This window comes from Megachile rotundata, chromosome 4, assembly GCF_050947335.1.
Source record: "Megachile rotundata isolate GNS110a chromosome 4, iyMegRotu1, whole genome shotgun sequence".
Taxonomy (NCBI): domain Eukaryota; kingdom Metazoa; phylum Arthropoda; class Insecta; order Hymenoptera; family Megachilidae; genus Megachile; species Megachile rotundata.
In genome coordinates this window covers 15,490,901-15,517,255 of record NC_134986.1, presented here as the reverse complement: position 1 = coordinate 15,517,255, position 26,355 = coordinate 15,490,901, and the positions used below count along the sequence as shown (strand labels likewise).

The window sequence follows — 26,355 nt, the reverse complement described above, 5'->3', positions numbered from 1 at the left end:
TACAGACGGAACGTCGCTCGAGAAACGTGACTGGCCGCGATAACGGCAGAGAAAGTTCCTGAGGATCCCATTATGCCGGAAGCCGGAAGCGGTTGGCTGCACGGACCGCGTTCTCACCCGAGTCATCCCCCGAGTAAATACCTAAGGGAAAATGCCACTGAACGACGTTAAATTGTATCTCTGGAAGTTCGATTCGCGCTGAAACCGCCTAACACAGAAAGAGAAAGAATCTTCTCGGGACAAAAGTTTGTCCGATACTGCCTTTACGTGAGCCACCGTTTAAACGGCCTTTAAACCTACGGGCTACTATTCTCTACCCTGTACTGCTTACGAAATTTCGGTATTAAAACTGGTTATATTTTTTTATTTTTACTGCGCGATTGCTGTACGATTTATCTGCCAGGTGCGTTAGAACTATTCACAATATTAAAGCGAAGTTATTCGATTCTCGATGCAGATGGATTTAAACTTCGAGGTATGTTAAAAATTTAAATGGGATTCATTTCAGAGTGACTTGCCAAGTGAAATGTAATTTTATTAATACTTCAAGTACGATTATTGGAAAATAAAACATTAGTGAATTTTCAAGAATACGCGTGTACGTTTAACACGTGCCACATGGGAGTAGCTGAAAATTTTATTAAACGACGGTGGCGCCGTAGCTAAAATTAGTGGGTCGCCCCAGATATTTGTAGCCTAAAATTGTGTAGAAGGAAATAATCATTAAATCTTTACTTTATTCCTTTACTGTGAAGACAGAATTAAAGAAATAGGTGTAAGCTATTTATAATGTCAAGTGAAAATAGGGGGTGCATTCCACCACTGATAAATATTTTTATTTTAAACAAATTTTATCAAAAATGTTCACAGTTCATGTCAAGTGAAAATAGGGGCTGCATTCCACTACTGCTAAATATTTTTACTTTAAACAAATTTTATTAGAAATGTCCACAGTATCGTTATAATAATTATCTACAGTTTCGAGTATTTAATACAGGTGTTCGAAATTAGATGAGCGAATAAATAGCAAGTGAATATTGGCGATAACTGGTAGTGAATAACGTATGCGAGTTTACACGAGCAGAAATTAATCGTCCCGTTTGCGATAAACAGAGTTCAAAGAGGACATGAATACGTTCGATTTAACGAAAATGAAATAACGATCATTGGAGAAGTTTTAAGAACGTATGGATAGATTCGAAAATGCAACTTCTGGATTCAGTATTTCGAACGAAATTGGCTTGAAGCAGCGCGTTCTCGTCGGGAAAGTTTCCGAATGACTCGACGAAAAGCTAGCAGAAGAATTTCTGTTACCGTTGACGGCCACGACTTACGAACTTCCGGAATAACTGGCGAAGAGGGGCCAATCGATATCCGGCCCATCCCTGGCCTCGAGAACTCGTCGAATTTACCCTTCGTATCATTCTTCCCTTCTTAGAAAGTCTCTGCCAAGTTTCTAAGTCAAAATTTATTTTCTTCCCTTCTTTTACTTTCTTCAACCCTTTGCCGCTCACGATCGTCATTTCATTCAATACGATTTCGGTATAGCGATATTTAAAAATATTTTAAATATTTTTGAACGCAGGGAAATCATATCTCTTTAACATTTCCTCTTATTGGAGAAATGTAATTGAACGTGGAGAAACAATATGTTTTTTAACATGATGGACATATGTTAAACATCATTAAGCAACATGTATTTTAACATTGTCAGACATGATTGAATAGGGTGAAACAATTATATTTTTGAATATAGTAAAGAGTAGTTAAACATGGCGAAGTAGTATGTCTTTTATATAGGAATAAATATGGTTAAATATTTATATTAATACTTCTGGAATAATATACTTCTTAATATGGTGAGACAATATATTCTTTTTTTTTCATTTATTTGTTTAAAGTCGCGTCAACCGCTAAGAGTTATTACATTACGGAGAGTACATTATTAGAGCTTGTTAATATATTCTTGTAATAAGATGAAACACAGTAAAACACACATACATTGTTGAACCTAGTGAAATGAGTACACATTTCAACAAACTACAAAGAACTTACAAAATAATGTCTTTAATACATTAAAATGAGTTCGTTAGCAGATCTCTAACGAACAACCCTTCAAGAGAAGATATAAAGAAATAAAAGAAACTTGCTCGCAATGCATAAACAAGAAAGCGTTATTAAGAATTATCGATCTCCTCAGGTATGCAACAGTAACGAGCAAATAATCACCGATAGCAGATGAATTTTGAGGAGATATTTACAGGTAAATATCGGTCCAGTTAGATCCCGGGGATAACAAGTTTCCCGACTAATAAACGGGGCGCGACTTTCCTCCCTTCTTAAATGCAATTACGGCACCACTTGAAGGGAGAAAAAAAAAAGCTTCCACCACGACAGGCTGGAACGTAAACGATCATAGAAGTCGAATCTATGAAATGCGGCGTTAATTAAAGCTCGTTACATCGAACTTGCCGGCAACTTCTCGCTAACAAGCCGTTCTCCGATCGAAATTCCAATAATCTCGATTCTTTTGTGACGTCCGAAGACGTTCGACTTTCTAAAAGCGTTCCACGAAAGGCTAAACTTATTCTCGATCGATCAAACGACTCGAGTTAAGTCACCGAAGGGTGAATGCTGGGACGTGCAAGAAACTGCACACGCGAACTATCGTTGGTGTGGTACGTTTGTTATATTATTGGGAAACTGGTAATCAGACAGTCGATTCTCTAGATTCATATAGGGAATTCATAAATTACTAAATGATTATCGTTGAACAATTAATATTTTGTTTCAACCCTCACGTCTACCATTAAACAATTAATATTTTGTCTTAACCCTCATGTTTATTATTGATCAATTAATATTTTGTTTCAATCTTCACGTTTACCATGGCTGAATTAATATTATGTTTCAACCCTTATGTTCACCATTAAACAATTAATATTTTGTTTCAACCTTCACGTTTACCATGGCTGAATTAATATTATGTTTCAACCCTCATGTTCACCATTAAACAATTAATATTTTGTTTCAACCCTCACGTCTACCATTGATCAATTAATATTTTGTCTTAACCCTCATGTTCACCATTAAACAATTAATATTTTGTTTCAACCTTCATGTTCACCATTAAACAATTAATATTTTGTTTCAACCTTCATGTTCACCATTAAACAATTAATATTTTGTTTCAACCTTCACGTTTACCATGGCTGAATTAATATTATGTTTCAACCCTCATGTTCACCATTAAACAATTAATATTTTGTTTCAACCCTCACGTCTACCACTGATCAATTAATATTTTGTCTTAACCCTCATGTTCACCATTAAACAATTAATATTTTGTTTCAACCTTCATGTTCACCATTAAACAATTAATATTTTGTTTCAACCCTCACATCTACCATTGATCAATTAATACTTCGTTCCAACTTTCACTTTCATCCTCACGCAATTAATAATTCATTTCAACCCTTCGTTTACCATCAATCAATTAATATTTTGTCTCAACCCTCGTGTTTATCACTGATCAATTAATATTTTGCTTCACCCCTCACGCCACCACTAATCAATTAATGCTTGGTTTCAACCCTCACTTCTACCCTTAAACAATTAATAATTCGGTTCAACCCCCACGTTCCCCAGTAATCAATTACTATTTCATTTCAACCCTCACTTTCAATCTCAAAGAATTAATAATTCCTTTCGACCTCACGTTCGCCATTAAGCAATGAATATTTTGTTTCAACCCACACTTTTACCGGTGAACAATTAAATTCCGTTTCAACCACCTCGATTACCATAGAACAATTAAGCTCATAAAGAATTCCATTAATCGGCACGGAAATGACAATTGATGGATTTTCTCGGCGACTATTTTGATGCAGTTAATACGAGATACAGGAGAATTTCGAACGAATAGGAAACCGGACGCGCAAATAACGAAAAAGAAATACACACGGAATGAAAAAAGAAAAGGATACTTTTCCGCGGAGAACGTGTCGCGTTTTTCATCCAGTTCTCCAGCGCGTTAATAACATAAAAATAGTGTAAAATAACAAGAGGGAAAAAGCTTTGCCCGGCTTCCGCGCGCACAGAGAGAAGTCTCATTATCGTGTCCCAGTGCGGTGCTCATTAATTACTATGGTTTTTTTCCCGATCTCTCCACTTTGGCAGGCAAGTATTCGCGACAGACTGGCGCGAGTTGCGCGAACACGCGATGCCGCGAAACTGTGCAATTAAAAGTTCGATTTCGTATCGGGGAAGATACACTTGATTGACTCTGCGGAGAAAAATTTAATATCGCTGGATTCTTCTGGCTGCAGCGTTTAATTCGAATTAACCTTGTCACGTGTATGTACAGTTAATAATCGATATTTCGCGGGCTAACTTTTATTTCGTTTTGCGAAAAATATCTATATTCTGCGCATTATTCGAAACCCGAAATTGGACGCGATGAAATCCGATATTGGATAGTCGAATCATCGATTTCGATCTTCCGGTTAACAACGATTATTAGTTGAAATCGGCTTTGGAAATTGAAAAGCAGCGAGGGTAAACGTAGGGAAATTTCGAAAATTGGGAAGTTCAAATATTTCGAGAAATTTGAGCAAATCGAGAATTTTTGAATTTGCGAAATGTAGGGAATTTTAGAATGAGGAATTAATTGATAAAATTAAAAATATTATTATTAATCTTATTGTCATTAACGTTTTAAATTTATAAATGAATGCTAAACCGAGGGTTGACAAAGTATTAATTCCTTAATAATAAAGACAGGTATTAAAAAAAAATTAATCATGATACTAAAATATTAATACTACCAATCAATAAAAATACGATAATCAAGAGATTTGAACTAAATATCGATTGCGTACTAATAATCCTTTACGCGAAAATATTAACTGCCTTAATACTGTCCCTTAAATATTATTTAACGTCAAGAATAAAAACAACGTGAAAGAGTTCTGTAATAAAAGAATTTTTCTTGGCTTTATATTATTCTCATTTAAACAAGAAGTTCGTGGACATCCTTTGAGGGCGTGTTTCCTTTTTTCGAAACTGTGTCATCCGCTTTCAGGAAGATTCAGATATTCCGTCCGTTGAAATGAATCATTATAATTGACTCTACTGGGTTGTATTAATACGATACAATTAATTCATGTTTAATTGCATTTCATTTACGTTCGCGTTTAAAACTGTAATACCATTTGTATTCATAATTTTAATTAGCTAATTACTATTCATCGGCGGATATTGTGTCGCGCGAATTGCTATTCATTTTAGGGTAGATATTTGTGACATTAAGTTATATGGTACGTAACAAATATTCGATAAATTTATTTCATTCGTTTGCGATATTGCGAATTTACTTTGTGTGAAATTTTACTTTAATTTTGGGGGTTGTAAATGTACTGCGTGGTCAGTATTAACTTTTCTATATTTATTATATGTATACTTAGCTTTTTATGTACATTTTTTGGTATTTTCATGAATTCTAACCTAACTTCTACATTGTTTATTATATTTCACAGTAATTTTAATTTAATTTAACCACTGTATACTATTATATTTATTCTGTATTTTAATGTAACCTCTACATATATTTATTTTTGCATATAGCCTAACCTAACCTAACCTCTACATTGTTTATTATATTTCATAGTAATTTTACTTTAATTTAATCACTGTATACTATTATATTTATTCTGTATTTTAATATAACCTCTACATATATTTATTTTTGCATATAACCTAACCTAATCTAACTTCTACATTGTTTATTATATTTCATAGTAATTTTAATTTAATTTAACCACTGTATACTATTATATTTATTCTGTATTTTAATATAACTTCTACATATATTTATTTTTGCATATAACCTAACCTAACCTAACCTCTACATTGTTTATTATATTTCACAGTAATTTTAATTTAATTTAACCACTGTATACTATTATATTTATTCTGTATTTTAATATAACTTCTACATATATTTATTTTTGCATATAACGTAACCTAACCTAACCTCTACATTGTTTATTATATTTCACAGTAATTTTAATTTAATTTAACCACTGCATAATATTACATTTATTCTGTATTTTAATATAACCTCTACATATATTTATTTTTGCATATAGCCTAACCTAACCTAACCTCTACATTGTTTATTATATTTTACAGTAATTTTAATTTAATTTAACCACTGTATACTACTATATTTATTCTGTATTTTAATATAACCTCTACATATAATAATTTTTGCATATAACCTTCACATATCATTATTTCAACCAATATATATTTCGATATGACTTCATATTATTATTATTTACATTAATTTAATATTATTTTACAACCCATACATTAAAATCGATCAACTTTACATCCACGAGAATAATCTTGTAGAAAATATAACTTCGAATTTTAAAAGTTAAACAAAACGTTAAATGTGCAAACAAAACTTTAATTGCTATAAATCGAAATCAAAATGGCTGACATACAGGGTGCCTCAAAATTAGCGTAACTCTCGTAAAGGTTCTAGCTAAGATTCTGAACTTCGTCAAAATTTGAAGCATCATAACTTTAATGTAGAATGTGTTACATAGGTTAAATACTATTATAATAAAATAATAGCAAACTCACCAGCACGAAGCGTAACTTCGCGAGAAAGCACCGAACCCACAGAACTGGTTGCACGACACCTGTATCTCGCGTTATGAACTTCCGCGCGAAAATCCTGCGCCAAAAAGGGTGGGAAGTAGAGGGTGCCATTTCCGAGCAACTGTCTGAAACAGCATAGAAAAAAAGAGGAATTAAATTTTAATATGTGCGTGCCCTTACGTCATTAATATTACCATTTCTTCTGGGTAAGTCGTACAACTTTTTTCTCACCCTTTTGTGAGTGAGACGCACACAAGTTCACTTAAAACAAATTTTATTTCTCTTTATTGTTACTAAATGTGTTACCTGAATTTTTGAAATTTACCTCTGAGGGAGGCAAACTTCAGAATTTTAGCAAATTTTCAATTTTCCAAATTTCTAACTTTCATGTATTTGTAACTGTTGTGAGTGGCTTTTAAGTTCGTAATTAAAATGCAGATTTTAATTTGCAAATTTGTGAAATTGAAATTCTCAAATCTTTTCATGTCGTATTGTTATTACAATGTTTTAATACTTGTTTAAAGACAATGTTTATATAATATATTTTTTTATTTGAACATACATACACATACATATGTATATGTACATACATACATATGTGTGTATGTGTACTTTCAGTATAGAAGACCGTAAAATCCTGATAACTCAGTACAACCCAAAGATTCAAGACCCGTAGAAAATCGATAAGTACAGAACAACTAAAAGTTGTCTTAAAAGATTCAAGTATCGCGTCAGAAAGTTCTAAAATTGTCTGGTTGAAAGTATTGATTGTTGGATGGGGTCAAACCATTCGGTAGTTTCGGCCAGACTCGTCATACGCGATTACCACGAAGTCGAAAGTTCAAGTGTTTCTAGGATCTTTGATTCTTCGACTCCTTAAATAATTTTGACATTAATTTTACATACTGAAATTAGTTGTTTCAGCAAGCTTCATGCAAGCTTAATAATTTTTTTTGAGATCTATTTATAATTTTTTCAAGATAGAATGTTGAGTAATAGTATTTCTTGGTAGCTGGGACCTTAACATCTCAGTGTGTTATGTGTTGTAATATAATATATTACATAATATTGTATTTTAATATGTAATTAATATTACATTATAACATAGTATATGTATAATAGTATAATATAAAATTGCATTTTAATATGTAATTAATATTATATTTGTACTCTACTGTTAAGCTGGAAATATTGGAATTTGGAAATTTTGAACTTGGAAATTTTAGAATTTGGGAAATATGGGAATTTGGAAAATTTAGAATTTAAAAATATTGGAATTTGGAAATTTTGGACTTTGGAAAATTTTGAACTTGGAAATTTTAGAATTTGGGAAATATGGGAATTTGGAAAATTTGGAATTTGAAAAATTTGGAATTTGGAAATTTTGGACTTTGGAAAATTTTGAACTTGGAAATTTTAGAATTTGGGAAATATGGGAATTTGGAAAATTTGGAATTTGAAAAATTTGGAATTTGGAAAATTTGGAATTTGGAAAAATTTGGAATTTGGAAAATTTAGAATTTAGAAATATTGGAATTTGGAAATTTTGGACTTTGGAAAATTTTGAACTTGGAAATTTTAGAATTTGGGAAATATGGGAATTTGGAAAATTTGGAATTTGGAAAACTTGGAATTTGGAAATTTTGGAATTTGGAAAATTTGGAACTTGAAAAATTTGGAATTTAGAAAAATTAAAAATTTGAAAATTTGGAATTTTGGAGTTCTGGCAATCAGATGTAAGGCAATAAACTAAAATACTCGATACAATGTAACGACTCCTTGGGTGTTATTGCTGATATAGGTAAAGAAATTAACCGAAGGTCTGACCCTTCGCTATGGAACTAAATTCTAAAATTTAATAGCGGGCCTAAACAATATTATAACATAGTATATGTATAATATAATATGACACATGTATGATATGTTATTCTGACGAAGTATGATCATCAAGTCTTAAGAACCCCAGCTTAAGAGCCGATTTATACATACACCGCATGGTCCCGTTTCTTATATCGCATACTAGCTATTTCTTACGACTGTAACCTTCGTATGGTGTTATCTTTACGTTACTACGGAAGTACAGTTACGAGTCGATCGGTAGGGACAAATTTGTCTTGCACCAGACGCGTTGTAATTTCAGCGCGAAATAACGCGAGGCAAATCGTATTTACCTTGCTAAGTGTCCTAGCTCCAGAGTGCGGATCATTATAGTCAAGCTTACGGGATTGAAGAAGTTTCAAGGGATTAACGCGAACGATACTGATTACATCGTTTTGTAAAACGTTTCGTTGATGGGATTACGGAGAATTGGATTTTGGTCATTAACAGGGGTGGAGGCGGACAAAATTTCTTGGGGGATTATTCCTTTTGGATTTTCAAATTTTTGTGTTTGAAGGTTTCTTTTTGGATTTCTAGTTTTGCATTCTTTAAATTCCAAATTTTTAATTTCTCTAAATTTCAAATTTTCTAAATTCCAAATTTTCCAAATTCTAAAATTTCCAAGTTCAAAATTTTCCAAAGTCCAAAATTTCCAAATTCCAATATTTCCAAATTCCAATATTTCCAAATTCCAATATTTCCAAATTCCAATATTTCCAAATTCTACATTTTCCAAATTCCAAATTTTCCAAAGTCCAAAATTTCCAAATTCCAAATTTTCCAAAGTCCAAAATTTCCAAATTCCAAATTTTCCAAATTCCAAATTTTCCAGATTCCCACATTTCCCAAATTTTAAAATTTCCAAGTCCAAAATTTTCCAAAGTCCAAAATTTCCAAATTCCAAATTTTCCAAATTCCCACATCTACCAAATTCTAAAATTTCCAAGTTCAAAATTTTCCAAATTCCAAATTTTCCAGATTCCCACATTTCCCAAATTCTAAAATTTTCAAGTTCAAAATTTTCCAAAATCCAAAATTTCCAAAGTCCAAAATTTCCAAAGTCCAAAATTTCCAAATTCTAAATTTTTCAAATTCCAACATTTCCAAATTTTAAAATTCACCAAATTCCAAGATTTTAAAATTCCCAAATTTCCGAATATCCAAATTCTAAAATTTTCAATTTTCCAAATACCAAAATTTGAAGTAGAATACCTGAGTACAGTAATTAGGGAGGAGAATATGGTCATGTTGCATCAGTAGAACATATATGGATCTATTCGAGATAAGCGCAACAACGTCATGTCTGATAGGACAAGTGACACCTGATTGTGCTACGGATTGGCGTAAATTACGTGATTCGTCAACTGATATAATTAAACACGTAATTGCAAAACCAAGACTCTGTGTCTAATTAAACCTTCCCCTTACATCATCTGCATAAATTAATTACCATCAATGCACCACTCAAGCTTTAATTTTCAAAAATTATACCTTTGAATTTAAATTTTTATGATACTTTTACTGCAAAGATTAAATTTTCAAGTTTAAATTCTCATAATATTTGAGCTTTCGAACTTAAATTTTCGACATCTGAGCTTGCGAGCTTGAATTATTAAAATTTGTACTCTGAGGTTCAAATTTGCTAAATTTTAGCTTACAAACAGAAATTTGCATAATTATTATTCTTTCAAGCTTAAATTTTCAAGATCTGAGCTTCCAAATTTAAATTCTCATAATATTTGAGCTTTCGAACTTAAATTTTCAACATCTGAGCTTGCGAGCTTGAATTATTAAAATTTGTACTCTGGAGTCCAAATTTACTAAATTTTAGCTTACAAACAGAAATTTTCATAATTATTATTCCTTCAAGTTTGAATTTTCAAGATCTGAGCTTCCAAACTTAAATTCTCATAATATTTGAGCTTTCGAACTTAAATTTTCAACATCTGCGCTTGCGAGCTTGAATTATTAAAATTTGTACTCTGAGGTTCAAATTTGCTAAAATTCAGCTTATAAATCGAAACTTTCATAACTATTATTCTTTGAAGTTTGAATTTTCAAGATCTGAGCTTTCAAACTTAAATTCTCATAATATTTGAGCTTTCGAAATTAAATTTTCAACATCTACGCTTGCAAGTTTGAATTATTAAAATTTGTACTCTGGAGTTCAAATTTGCTAAATTTTAGCTTACAAACAGAAATTTGCATAATTATTATTCTTTCAAGTTTGAATTTTCAAGATCTGAGCTTTCCAATTTAAATTCTCATAATATTTGAGCTTTCGAACTTAAATTTTCAACATCTGCGCTTGCGAGCTTGAATTATTAAAATTTGTACTCTGAGGTTCAAATTTGCTAAAATTCAGCTTATAAATCGAAACTTTCATAACTATTATTCTTTCAAGTTTGAATTTTCAAGATCTGAGCTTTCAAACTTAAATTCTCATAATATTTGAGCTTTCGAACTTAAATTTTCAACATCTGCGCTTGCAAGTTTGAATTATTAAAATTTGTACTCTGGAGTTCAAATTTGCTAAATTTTAACTTACAAACAGAAATTTGCATAATTATTATTTTTTCAAGCTTAAATTTTCAAGATCTGAGCTTTCCAATTTAAATTCTCATAATATTTGAGCTTTCGAACTTAAATTTTCAACATCTACGCTTGCAAGTTTGAATTATTAAAATTTGTACCATGAAGTTCAAATTTGCTAAATTTTAGCTTACAAACACAAATTTGCGTAACAATTATTTTTTCAAACTTAAATTTTCAACATCTGAGCTTGCAAGTTCGACTGATTAAAATTAACACTGTTAGACTTCAATTTTCTAAATTTGAGCTTTCAAATTAAAAAGACTTTAATCCAGCACCACGTTTAAATTGCCAAAACGCAAGCACCGAAATTACAATTTCGAAAATTAAAACGTTCATCGGGGTAAATTACCGATTCACCCCATAACCTCAATTTCTGCGTTAATTATGTAGGATTTAAGCCACGGTACGCGAAAGTGATACCAGCGTGAATAATGAATAATTACAAAATGAGTAACACCTAGACAGAGATAGACGACAGACACGCAACGTAGGCGGTAACACGATATCGAAAATTTCGCTCGCATAATTTTCGGTTTCGATTATATCGATCGTCGCGATATCGCGCAAATTTCCCCGTGCGTATAATAAATATCAGGCGGGATTAAACGATGCGCCGATGTTTACCGACGAGAATGATTTACATGAACGTTTAATGCGTTCGACGCTGGATATCCCTGGCTCGTTTTAAATTCGCTAATTGATAGTAAAATCGGCTGCTCGTGAATAAACTTCCGCCGGGGAGAAGTTTCGAACAGTGGCACCGGATTGAAAATGCTCGATACGCTGCACGATCCAATGAGCTTTCGCGTTTGCGTTCACCAATGTTTCTGCTTTCTGTCGAAACTCCTAATGAATGAAATGACGTATCGATTCTTAGTTAAACGCGAAACGCATCGCGCGAATTTCGGCCGAATCCTTTTCGCGAATAAAATATGATATTCAAACGTGAAACACGATGATTGAAATTGGAGCTGTTGGGAAAATTTTGGTTTAGATTTCGAATCGTAAAGGTAATTCAATTTGGATGATTTACATTTTGATATTTGAGCTTTTGAATTTTTCAATTTTTGGATTTGAGCTTTGGAATTCTACATTTTTATCTCATAACAAATTTTTAATTTTTAAAAGTTGAACTTTCGAGATCGAAATTTTTGTAATGCGAGGTTTCGAATTCAAAGTTTGCGAAATTTGAGCTTTCGAAATTCCAGTATTGGAATTTGAGCTGTGGATTTTTACGTTTTTTGTAATCTGAGCTGTGGATTTTTACGTTTTTTGTAATCTGAGCTGGTAAATTCGTAATTCCTGGAATGTGAGCTTTCAAAATCATAATTTTTCAAACTCGAGCTTAAAAGTTCAGGCAAAATTTGAAACTCGAGCTTGCAAGCTCAGGGAAAATTTGAAACTCGAGCTTGAAAGCTCAGGGAAAACTTGAAACTCGAGCTTGCAAGCTCAGGGAAATTTGAAATTCGAGCTCGCAAGCTGAGAAAAAATTTGAAACTCGAGCTTGCAAGCTCAGGAAAATTTGAAATTCGAGCTCGCAAGCTGAGAAAAAAATTTGAAACTCGAGCTTGCAAGCTCAGGAAAATTTGAAATTCGAGCTCGCAAGCTGAGAAAAAATTTGAAACTCGAGCTTGCAAACTCAGGAAAAAATGTCGCACTCGAGCTTGCAAGCAGAAATTATGAAAATCAAGCTTTCAAATTCCAAATTTGAGAAACTCAATATCCGAAATCCTATATTTTCCAAATTTGTGCTTTCAAGTTCTAAATTTCAGAAATCCACAATTGCAATTTTCAAATCAATCAACATAAATTTGTAGTTGAAAGTTATAAAGCTCAAATAGCACCATATGCACGTAACGCGTGAAAAATATGGTGTTAATTAAAAATAAAAGGAATAAATTATTTCAACGTCATTTCGAACGTAAAAGTGATTCGCGGTCTTTCATCTAATTCCTCTGGCGCGGTTAATCGGCATGGGTAGAGGGACGTCTGCTTCCGGTTCCACGAGTTTTCAATTTTTCAGGGTTTTACGTTTAATTTCCTGCCGCGTGATAGCCGTTCATCCTGGCCAGACACGCGTACAGACACACATCAGAAACAGGATGTACACATGTACTAACTTCGCTGCTGTGTTCGATCAAACCTTGATTGGTAAATTGAAGCTCCCCTGTACTCTCGAACTTGACACTTTTTCCATATTTTGGAATTTTGGATATCGGACGAATCTCTATGTTTTGAGATTACAGTAAGTGAAAATTTAAAAATTCGCGTATTTGATGATTTAACGCTAAACCTACCGGCATATGATGTGTACTTAATTTGAAGTTAAAAATGAAGTTAAAAAATAAATAAACAAACGACGAAACATACATTAGTACACACATTTATTCTTTATCTTGATGAGAATCAATGAGGATTTCAAGGAATATACTTTAACAAAATGATGTGCATCTTATAATCTGATGTGCAGATGTGCATCTTATAATTAGAAACTTGTAGAGCTGTTACCGTGAAAGGCCGAAATTAGAGAATATCGACATTCACCGGTGAATGTCGACATATATGTCGAGGATCTTATTTCAGGTATTATTTTTAAATATTACTTCGAATATTCTGATATGTAATTTAAAAGTAAATTTAAAATAAGGGGTCGTAAAATGTATTATTAAGATTCATAATTTGGACGCCATTTGCAAAGTTAGGTTAACATGAATTAATATTGTGAGGATCACTTTAAATGTAAAAATAAAATGAAAGAAGTCTTTAGAAAGGCAGAGCTATTTTTAACTATAAATGTTGATTATAAAATAGGGTTATTTATTTATACGACAAAGAAGCGACTGGCCCTCTCCCGCCAAATCCTGTGTTCTGCTGGGAGTCAGTCAGCTTTGTCAATCTTACGCAAGCTTTGATAATGCGAGCAACGTTTTCTTCATTTTTTTTCCAATACCGTAATTTATACTGAATGGATACTGCAGTAAATCGTGATCTTCTTCTTGAAAAGTTAAATGCATTAATTGCGGGTAAACGAGAAGACAATTGTTTTTATTTTTCTCAAGAAAAGTACTCTGAAATACTTTCCGAAGTGGTTTCTGCTAAAACTAAGTGCAACACCTTTGGATTACAGACGATTAAAACGTTTTGACGTTTTAAAAATGAACGATGAAAGGAAATTAATTGTACCATTAAAATCAGGGGAAACGAATATACAGTATTATGTTACCAATGAAGAATTGTTCAGTATACTATATGAAACTCACGCCAGAATAGGCCACGGAGGAAGAACACGTATGCTTAGAATGTACTATGTGTTTTAAATTCTTGGTCTCTCCTCTCAGAAAGAGAGGCGAAAAAGTTACGTCACCCTTGTGACGTTTTATAGCGACTGAATTACGGAAAAGAAAATATAAATCTCCGACATGTTCAACGTTCACCATTAGTGCATGGCGAATGTCGACATTTACCGGTGTAAGTCAGAAATAAGGGTATTTAGCAAATATTTCGGACATACACCAAGCGACTATGTGAATGTCGACATTCACCAGATTTCGGTCTTTCACGGTAACAGAGCGATCATTTGATAGTTTTAGTGTTAAAAAGGCTGTGAGCTGACTATTTTTCATATTCAGAAATATGAATGTAAGTTTCAATGTTCGGGAAGGTGCTAAATTAGAACTTGAGGAAGTTGAACAACCGAGAAATTCAAGTTAGGACTCGATAAGATAATAAATTAATAAATTTGTATATTTCAAAACATGCAAATTAAGAAAACTGGAGAATGCGAAGACGAAGTGGATAATTGTTAAATTTGTGAAAGTGGAGTTTTCGAAAATGTGTAAAATTTGAAGAGGAAGAAAGTGTAGAACGAAGTGGATAATTGTTAAATTTGTGAAAGTGGAGTTTTCGAAAATGTGTAAAATTTGAAGAGGAAGAAAGTGTAGAACGAAGTGGATAATTGTTAAATTTGTGAAAGTGGAGTTTTCGAAAATGTGTAAAATTTGAAGAGGAAGAAAGTGTAGAACGAAGTGGATAATTGTTAAATTTGTGAAAGTGGAGTTTTCGAAAATGTCTAAAACTTGAAAATGAAGAAAGTGTAGAACGTCAATCTCTTTAAGCAGTTTGTGCGTGTTTTACCAGAAAAATACGAAGACGAAATGCATAAGTGGAAAATTTGTGAGGGTGGACTTTTCGAAAATGTGTAAAACTTGAAAATGAAGAAAGTGTAGAACGTCAATCTCGTTAAGCAGTTTGTGCGTGTATTTACCGCAGTCTCGCCACATCCTCGTTCATTTGCGTTCATTCTTCGCCGAGACTGTTATCGATTTCGTTTCACTTTATCCAACCAATTCCCACCAACATCCTTTCCGCTCGTCTCGTATACCGAAAGCTGGTCCTGGAGGGTTTTCCAGCACCCCTAATCGATCGATGTATCAGAATCCGGATATCTGGCAACGAGTTTCATGGGATGCGATAGTTGAATGGAAAACGAAGATCGAACGTAAAAAGGGAATCTGTTTGGGGATGAACGGGCCAAAGGGGTTTGCTTTACCTTGCAATTTTTTCAACTTCTTTGCGGTTTTGAACCCTCGCCGTCGGTCTCGAGTTCCTACTTCAAGAATATGCTTGTTTCTCTTTTCTGATCGGACCGATTGATGTCTGAGCGTATAGAAAACGGCTGAAGGGGAAAAGGGTGAAATTACCGTTCATTTAAACCCTTCAGGAACGATTAAATCGAGAAGTACCTATGGCTATTGATTTATCAGCTATTGATATCGAATGGGATATTCTTTGTGCACAAATAACTTACAAACTTCAATCAACTAATCATTTCTTATTTCAATTTTTCAATCGCTTGTACTTGTATTTATAACTTTATGTACTGATCATTTATTGAATTAAGCAAAAATTAATTTTTTAATGAATTTTAATAATTGAATGATTGAGGTTCAACTTTAAATTGTTACATATTGTAAAATTAAATTAAGAACTTGATTAATCATTATCAATATATCAATTCATTTTGTAAGAAATTCTAACTAGAAATTAAATTACAAAATAGTTGTTAATATAATAATTAGAGTTCAACTTTGAATTGTTACATATTATAAAATTAAATTGAGAACTTGATTAATCATTATCAGCATATCAATTCATTTTGTAAGAAATTCTAACTAGAAATTAAATTATATAAAAGTTGTTAATGTAATGATTAGAGTTCAACTTTGAATTGTTACATATTATAAAATTAAATTAAGAACTTGATTAATCATTATCAATATATCAATTCATTTTGTAAGAAATTCTAACTAGAAATTAAATTACACAATAGTTGTTAATGTAATGATTAGAGTTCAACTTTGAATTGTTACATATTATAAAATTAAATTAAGAACTTGATTAATTATTTGAAACATAACTGAGTATATTATATAATAATAATAATTGTTGAATATAAAAAATGTTGAATAAAGTGCATAGAATAGTGCATAGAAATGTTCATATGTATATGTGACAAGCAAGAAGTTGCATAAGAGGATCTTTCGGTTGGCAACACGTTGCCGTGGTTGATAATTGATCGTGAACGTGAATTTTCGTTTAACAGCGAAATGTTAGGTGGCGAGCAAACTTACTAGACGACCATTGGATAAGGAACATTTCAATTACCGGGAGGAAATAGTTTCCCCAGGTGCCACAGTTACGGTATTGCCTAGAGTACAGCATCAAACTTCCAATATAATACGAATCTTACGCGATCTCGGGGTTGCGGTCGTTGTATCCCCGAAACTTCCGATCAAACCATCACCGCGTTTACGACAAACTTCCGAGAAGATTAGCTTCCTTTCAATTTAAAAGATATTCGGTAACTCTTTCACAAAGTTCGTATTTAGATGATGCTTATATATTGATTACTTCATGTAATTGATTTTCTTAATGTTTTTTTATTATTGATTTTAGTAGTATTTTAGTATCATGGCTACATCCAGAATTCCCACATATCCCAAATCCCCACATTCCGAATTCCCATATACCGAATTCCCACATATTCCAAATTCCCACATATCCCAAATTCCCACATATCCCACTTCCCACATATACCAATTCCCACATATCTCAATTCCCACATACGCTAAATTCCACATATCCCAAATTCCACATATCCCAATTTCTACATATCCCAAATTCCACATATCTCTTATTCCACATATCCCAAATTCCACATATACCAATTTCCACATATCCCAAATTCCACATATCCCAAATTCCACATACACCAATTTCCACATATCCCAAATTCCACATATCCCAAATTCCCACATATCCCAAATCCCCACACATCCCAAATCTCCATATATCCCAAATCCCCACATTCCCAATTCCCACATATCCCAAATTCCCACACATCCCAAATTCCCACATATCCGAACTCCTCACATACCGAATCCCTACATATCCCAAATCCCCACATCCCCAATTCCCACATACCGAATCCCCACATCCCAAATTCCCACATCCCGAATTCCCACATATCCCAAATTCCCACATATCCCAAATCCCCACATATTTCAAATCCCCACATCCCCAATTCCCACATACCCCAAATTCCCACATATCCCAAATTCCCACATCTCCCAAATTCCCACACATCCCAAATTCCCACATATCCCAACTCCCCACATATCCCAAACCCCACATATCCGAAATCCCACACATTCCAAATCCCCACACATCCCAAATTCCCACTCTCCATCTTCAACATTTCACATCTTTTACCTCACACGTTTTTATTGGAGATAAAAGCGATATAAGAGCGATACACGAATTAGCATTAACATTTGTCTCCATCTAGCGATGTTAATCATCACTGTTCGTTCCTTCTTGTGTTCGCATGTTTCGATTCAATTTTGTTCTCCATTATTCTTCTCACGTTATTCTGATTGTATTTTGTATCGTTCTTAAATAAATAGTTTTTGTGCTTTGTATATAATTAATTACGACACTATTCGTCCACGGATCTCCTCGCCTTCAACAGTTTTACCACCCCCATCATCCAATGCCCAAAAGACGTTCGTAGCTCCTCCAAGAAAAAAATTGATGTTCCTCCGAAGCTGAGGTATAATTATGTTGAACTGGGATCCGTAGTTCCATTACTTCACAAAACAACGCGTTCGGAACTCCGCAATTTACAGCGGCTAGAAAGTTTGAAATCCGGACACGTTAATCCGCTTTACCCGTTTCTATCCAGCGATACTCTCTTACGAATCGCGTCGCGTATTTCCGCCGGAAAAACCGGCTCTTACGAACGGAGCACAATAACCGAAACTGAATTATGGAAAGCCCTGTCGCGTCCGGTAGCTTTCTTATCAAAGTGTATCTTCTTGCACATCATTGCTTGCTGTGGGAAATACTTCTACTCTTTTGGTACCTCTTGCAAACTTTTTACTGTTTTATGCTCCTATCAAATCTTTTTACTTACTGATTGATTAGGAAAATGTTTCCGTTTCATATTTTGGCGGGAACTTTTGTTGGTTGCTGCAGCAGACTGTTGCTTGTTCTAATAATTGATGTAAGAAGCTTTTCTGTTTTATTAGTTGCTTCAACAATATTTTCTGCTTGTCTAATTGTTCTAATTGATGTAGCAATTTAATGATAGAAATTATTTAAAAATATTGTAAGTGTGTATGTATGTTTATCGATGCCTCTCATACTGGTTACTCTTCATTTTTCATACTTGGAGTCTTACTTCACCTGCTACCATCAAGTCAAAATGATTGGTATCAGATTTCGCATTCCATAACATCAAATTTTGTTTCCGTTCTAGTGTTAAACTTTTTGTCCGATTAAAAACAATATCTGACTCTAACAAACTCCTCTAAAAATCTCATCTACCAACTACCATCCACCAACCATCTCCCAATTGACATCTCTATTTTAATACACAAATAAACCACTAAAGTTCTCTATTCTATCAATATATCCAGTCAAATTTTCTATTCCTCCACCAAAGCAAACTTACGTGTTCCGAGGTATTCAGATATGCAACTTTGATCCTATTTAACTTGAATCGTCTTACCTAAGTCCAGGAACTGCGGTCACCGATCTCTGATCAGGACTGGTTATCCAGGTGACGTGTGGTGTTGGACTCCCATGAGCGGAACAGCTTAACTGTGAGCCTGTGGTATTTGAAAAGACCAGGGTACTCGGTGGCTCCAGAACGAACACAGGACCTTGTTGACCCAACACCACTTCCAGAATGCACGCTGGAAACAAGACAGTGCATAGGGAAATTAACGAGATTCATACTGTGGTCCTACAAATCCACATACGTTTATTTAGAGGATTCTACCTTTCGACACTTTCGTAAAGGACTACTAATTTAATTCTTTTAAAGACAGTATTGATTAAAGTTGCTGAAAGGAGGTTCATAGTTAGCTGTCCTCCAAATCCACATACATGTATGTTCAGGATGATTCTTTTATCTTTTTCATAACAATAGACTCAATTGATAAGACTATAAGAGCTAGATGTTCTTCAAAAGACAGTACTAGTTTCATTTTTTTAAAGAAAATATTGATTAAAGTTGCTGAAAGAAGGTTCATAGTTAGCTGTCCTCCAAATCCACATACATGTATGTTCAGGATGATTCTTTTATCTTTTTCATAACAATAGACTCAATTGATAAGACTATAAGAGCTAGATGTTCTTCAAAAGACAGTACTAGTTTGATTTTCTTATGAAGACGATATTAGTTAGATTTTTTAAAAGACAATACCAGCTAGGTTTTTTAAAAGACAATACCAGCTAGGTTTTTTAAAAGACAATACCAGTTAGGTTTTTTAAAAGACAATACCAACTAGGATTTTTGAAAGGACAAGTTTAGTTAGGTTGCTTGTAAAGACATTATTAGCTAGCTTTCTTAAAAAGACAATGTTAGTTAAACCTTTTGAAAAAACAATATTAATTAACTTTCTTGGGAAGACAATATCAGTTAGGTTTTCTGAAAGGACAATACTAGTTAGGTTTCTTAAAAGAACAATACCAGTTAGATTTCTTAAAAGGACAATTTTCATTAGGTTGTTTGTAAAGACGTTATTAGATAACATTCTTGAAAAAACAATATCAGTTGTACCTTTTAAAAAAGACAATACTAATTAACTTTCTTGGGCAGACAATACCAGTTAGGTTTCCTGAAAGGACAATACCAGTTATGCTTTTTGAAAGGACGTTATTAGATAACATTCTTGAAAAAACGATATCAGTTGACCATTTTGAAAAAGATAACACTAATTAACTTTCTTGGGCAGACAATGTCAGTTAGGTTTTTTGAAAGGACAATATCAGTTAGGTTTTTTGAAAGGATAATATCAGTTAGGTTTTCTGAAAAGACAATACCAGTTAGGTTTTTTAAAAGACAGTACAAGTTAGGTTTTTTAAAAGACAATATCTGTTAGGTTTTTTAAAAGACAGCACCAGTTAGGTTTTTTTAGAAGACAATACTAGTTAGGTTTTTTAAAAGACAGTACAAGTTAGGCTTTTTAAAAGACAGCACCAGTTAGGTTTTTTAGAAGACAATACTAGTTAGATTTTTTAAAAGACAATATCAGATGGGTTTTTTAAAAGGATAATACGAGTTAGGTTTTGAAAGGACACTTTCAGTAAGGTTGTTTGTAAAAATGCAATAACGACAGTTCAGCAGAAGCGCGAGTAACAATAATTCAGAAACCGGAGAAATCAATTCGGGTAAGCCGAATTCGACCTACATTCCACATCGATTTGACACTACGGTCAGCCTGAGATTAAACGGCCTGGGAAACGAGCGACCGCGTCACTGTCCCGCTGAAATATTTAATTCAAAATCCGAGGATTAAAAAGAGCTCTGACGGAAGTGGCCGGCGATTTAGACGGAAATCATTTCCATCGGTCGATCCTCGTCAACCGAACGGCTCGACATCGTTTCTGCTTTTGATGAACGTTTTAAAAAGTACCGTTCCGCGAAATCACCTTCATAATTGTAATTTCGAAGAAAATCGCGGTAATGTCTTTTATTTGTACGATGTTAAATTGTCGTATTCGTTTATGAATTTCGTCGGCTTTTAATCGTTTCGAATTCAATTCTGTATTACTATTCAGGTTATAATGTTCAATTTGTCTTTATTGTTCGTTATATTCATTGATATTGTATTATAATGTTCAATTTATCTTTATTATTCATTATGGACATTAATATTGCATTTATTATAATGTTTAATTTACCTTTCGTTATGCACGTTTATATAACACTTAATGTAATATTTAATTTATATTTATTGTTCCCCATAGTCATTAATATTGTATTTATTTAAATGTTCAATTTATCTTTATTATTCATTATGGACATTAATATTGCATTTATTATAATGTTTAATTTACCTTTCGTTATGCACGTTTATATAACACTTAATGTAATATTTAATTTATATTTATTGTTCCCCATAGTCATTAATATTGTATTTATTTAAATGTTCAATTTATCTTTATTATTCATTATGGACATTAATATTGTACTTATTTAAATGTTCAATTTATCTTTTTATTCATTATAGACATTAATATTGCATTTATTATAAAGTCCAATTTATCTCATTCATCGCACATTTTTAACATTCATCATTTTTACTATTTATCATTTTTACTATTCATTACGTACATTAATACATGGTACGAAAAATGAACTACAAAAATGTTCTCTATAATTCACAATAATGTTACGAGAAGGAAAATTAATTTATCAAGAGAATCGAGGGTAGAGAAACGGTTCGGTTTTCAGGTCGATCACGATTGGAGATGTTGCACAGTGCGCAGAAAAGCGGGCGGAATTCAGCGAGCGTGTTTCGCGGCGGGCAACGCGGAAAATGCAAAGAGCAGCGTTTTTCGCCGACACGCAGACAGCCGTGAAAACGTTTCTCCCTACGGGGCTACGTTGTCGTTGGGGTAATGGACGAAGATAAGGATGAGGGGTCGCCTGCGTAAACGTAACATCCGCAGAAAACTTTATTCTTCGTGAAAGCTAGCGTTCCGGCGAATGGATGGTATGCTCGTCGGGTATCAACATCGGAGAATGATTCAAACTCCAAAATTTACGACTCCTCGAATACCAAATACATAAATTTGAATATATTTCTTGTGATACATGTGTGCGTCAGGTGCGTCGCAACTAACCGCAGCTATAATATTAAAATAGATAAAGAAATTTGAAATGTTATGTCAGTTTTGTATTCAGAAGTCGAACTCCAAATTGTAAGGTTAATTACAGCTGAAGAGCGTCATGTGTTAGACTTGTCCACATGTGAGAGGATGTTTTAATCTCTTGTGATATGTGTGTGTCAGGTGCGTCACAACTAACCACAGCTATGATATTAAAATAGGTAAAGAAATTTGAAATATTATGTCAGTTTTGTATTCAGAAGTTGAACTCCAAATTGTAAGGTTAATTACAGCTGAAGTGCGTCATGTGTTAGACTTGTCCACATGTGAGAGGATCTTTCAATCTCTTGTGATATGTGTGTCAGGTGCGTCACAACTAACCACAGCTATAATATTAAAATAGATAAAGAAATTTGAAATGTTATGTCAGTTTTGTATTCAGAAGTTGAACTCCAAATTGTAAGGTTAATTACAGTTGAAGTATGTCATGTGTCAGACTTGTCCACATGTGAGAGGATCTTTTAATCTCTTGTGATATGTGTGTGTCAGGTGCGTCACAACTAACCACAGCTATAATATTAAAATAGGTAAAGAAATTTGAAATATTATGTCAGTTTTGTATTCAGAACTTGAACTCCAAATTGTAAGGTTAATTACAGCTGAAGAGCGTCATGTGTCAGACTTGTCCACATGTGAGAGGATGTTTTAATCTCTTGTGATATATGTGTGCGTCAGGTGCGTCACAACTAACCGCAGCTATGATATTAAAATAGGTAAAGAAATTTGAAATTTGATGTCATTTTTGCATTCAGATCAACTTCAGTCTTGAATTGCAAGGCGTATTAAAAATTCCAGTAAGGTTAATTACAGCTGAGTGACGTGCCAGACTTGTCGAAGTGTGACAAGGGTTAATCTGTTGCATCGTTCTCTCCACATTAAAAGCCCTCAGAAGTTCCTCTCGTTTACCGCAAATAATTTAACTGAATTTTGCAACATCCATCAACGACCATCATATCTAACTTGCTAAAACGTATAAAACAAAAATATGTTTATCTCGTATGAACATGCAAATTATAATTAAAGTTACATTGAAAACTCAGTGAAAAATGATGTTTGAACAACGGGGTTAATCATCCCTGACACGAACTTCAACTTCCTCCGACAGTTATTTTGATATCGAATGAACTTACATTTCAGAAAGTTTTCCCTGAGAGCGAAAATATGAAATATGAAAACGAAGTGACAGAAAATATTACTTTGCAGTATGGTTTGATTATAACGCGTCGAGGGAAAAAGTAAATCCGATAAAAGGGAGGTCCCTCGATATTTTCGCGAAAGAAAGCGTTCGTCCCCTCGAAAGCAACGGCGAGACCAGCGTCGTGACGCTTTCATTCACTTTGCCGCATCAACCTTGGAGGGTGCGTTTGTTTCTCGGCGCGAGCTTGGAAAACCAATAAAGCTCGAATAAAACGACATTACGTTAAACGGCATCGTTCCATCAATCGTCGAGGTTGCGTGTCAAAGTACGAGCACATTCTCGTCCCGCAGCCGAGTCCATCGATCGATCGATACACTACGTGGAAAAGCTCATTCGCAAGCTCGCAAAATCTGACGGAATAGCGTGTGTCTGTAGGTGGCACGTGAGGCCGTGGAACGTGAGATCCGACAGTTGCAATTTTACCGCATCTTGTCACCATCCAATCTACAATGCCTCCCTTTTTTCGACCCTTCATCCTATTTCCATTCGCTTTTCACTCCGACGTTGTTCCAACTATTTCTCCTTCGCTTTTTATTTCTAACCCTTTCGTATTATCCTACTATTTTCTCTTTCTTTATTTCTACTTTACTATTTTATGTTTTAGTATTTTATTATTTTTTCATTTTGAAATTTAGTACTTTATTATTTTTTTATTTTGCCACGTTAGTACTTCATTATTTTATTACATTACTGGTTCAGTATTTTATTATTTTGTTACTTGACTGGGGTAGTATTTTATTACTTCACTGTTTTTATATATTTTTTTATTTTATGTTTCAGTGCTTTATTATTTTTTTATTTTGTAATTTAGTACTTTATTATTTTTTCATTTTATGTCTTAGTACTTTAATTTTTTTATTTTGTAACTTACTACTTTATTATTTTTTTATTTTGCCACATTAGTACCTCATTATTTTATTATTTTACTACTTTATTATTTTTTTATTTTGCCACATTAGTACCTCATTATTTTATTATTTTACTGCTTTAGTATTTTATTACTTCACTGTTTTTATTATTTTATTATTTTACCGGTTCAGCATTTTTGTCGTTTTATTACTTTAATGCGTTGATATTCTATTACTTTACTGGTATTCTGTTACTTTATTTCCATACTGAGTTAGTATCTTATTACTCTTTCGATTTAATATTTTATAATTTTATTAGTTTGGAATTGTACTATTTTATTTTATTACGTTACTGGTTTAATATTTCATCTTATTATTTTAGTAAGTCAGTATTTTATTACCTCACTGTTTTAACATTTTATTATTTAACAACTTTACAGTTTTGTTATTTTACAGGGTAGTATTTTATCATTATATCGGTGTAGTACTTTGTAATTCTCGATATCTGTAAATTACGGTGCATTTCGTAAAAAAAAAATTGATCGACCTTATTAATTATTCACGCGGACAGGTGTCAATCGATTCGGAAATAATTAATGTCGCTCGTAAAACGAGAACGTATAAATCCACGAGGTGATCCGACAAAATTCGACGTAGAAACCTTTGGAAATTGGTCTGCGCGATGGCCAGCGTTGATTCGATGGGCAGGTGGGGTGCAGATTATTGATCAGATTATTTGGAAGACGTAGCCAGCTGTTCGGTTCACAGACCGAATCGGATACACAAATTATTCACGTATTGAATCGACGAACCGATCCGTCGCTTCGATAACGAATTCGCCAAATTTTCAACCCTCAAACCTTTCCACTCAAAACTTACCAATAATCAAGCTACGCACATATTTATCTTATTTATTCTTATATTCTCCTCAAGTCTGGTAATTTACTCGATTTAATTAATTTCATGTTAAAACATTTTTTAATAGGTTCTTGAAACGTCGCCATTTTGTCGATCGACGATTTACGAAGAAGAAAGAATTTTCCAATTATTTCAAACAATTTTTAGTTCTGGAACGGTTGATTGTTAAGTCAGATATTTCTATTGAAAATGAGAATTTTTAGTTTTATTTTATAAACAATTTATTAGAGGAATTGATGTAATGTGCGAGGTTATGTTCCAATTCTATATTCTTTTTTACTTGCATATGACAATAATATTTTATAATAAATACAATCTATTATTTGTACGTTCTATAATATAAATATGCATCATAAAATTCGTAGAACTACATCTGCATATTTTTAATCTTCGATAAAGTTCTTGTACTTCAATAAACACAAAATAAATCACATAAAATATATCTTGTTCTTTCTGTTTGTAAAAATACATTTATAAAACAGAGCATACATTTAAACAATTTAAACGACATATAAAACAATTTATTTCAAGTTTCCAACATTTCTTATCACAAATTTTTTGCTGCAAGGCAATTTAAAAATTTAGCAAACGGATCCGATAATCCGTCGGTAGAGACGCGGAATCACAATGGCCGATAATTTGATAAAATATGCAACAAAGCGTTACTTTAACTCGTTACCCGGTGGCACAGAATCGATAACCCATAGGAATTTTTCATTTGCACCGGAAGTGAAATCCGTGGCCGCCTTTCAGACGGTGTCCAGTTTGAAATAATGCCGTGGCGATAAATCAACGATAATACGCATTCGTTGTAACGAATAAATTGATCGCGTTATTGTATAGGGGATATAAATTAACGCGGGCATCGTCGTGTCAGGCTTTGTTCGACCGCCGTAGAATTTCAAGCGTGAAATCTGCGCAACGAGACCCGTGCGCAACTGTGCGCGACGTGGCTCGTCTTTGACGCGCGACGAGTTCTACGAGGATGCATAAAAACGCCGGGGA

At 33.3% G+C, this 26,355-nt stretch overlaps 1 protein-coding gene across 1 annotated transcript in view; it reads right to left on the bottom strand.

Annotated features, from left to right (window-relative positions):
- The window catches only part of Dscam3 (Down syndrome cell adhesion molecule 3), a 295,926-nt gene that overhangs the window by 55,055 nt on the left and 214,516 nt on the right, over positions 1-26,355 (bottom strand). The window contains exons 4-5 of the mRNA XM_012286811.2: positions 19,217-19,403; positions 6,655-6,797 (exon numbers count right to left, since the gene is read on the bottom strand). Coding sequence (XP_012142201.2) covers positions 6,655-6,797; positions 19,217-19,403 — 330 coding nt within the window. The remainder of the gene's footprint in view (positions 1-6,654; positions 6,798-19,216; positions 19,404-26,355) is intronic.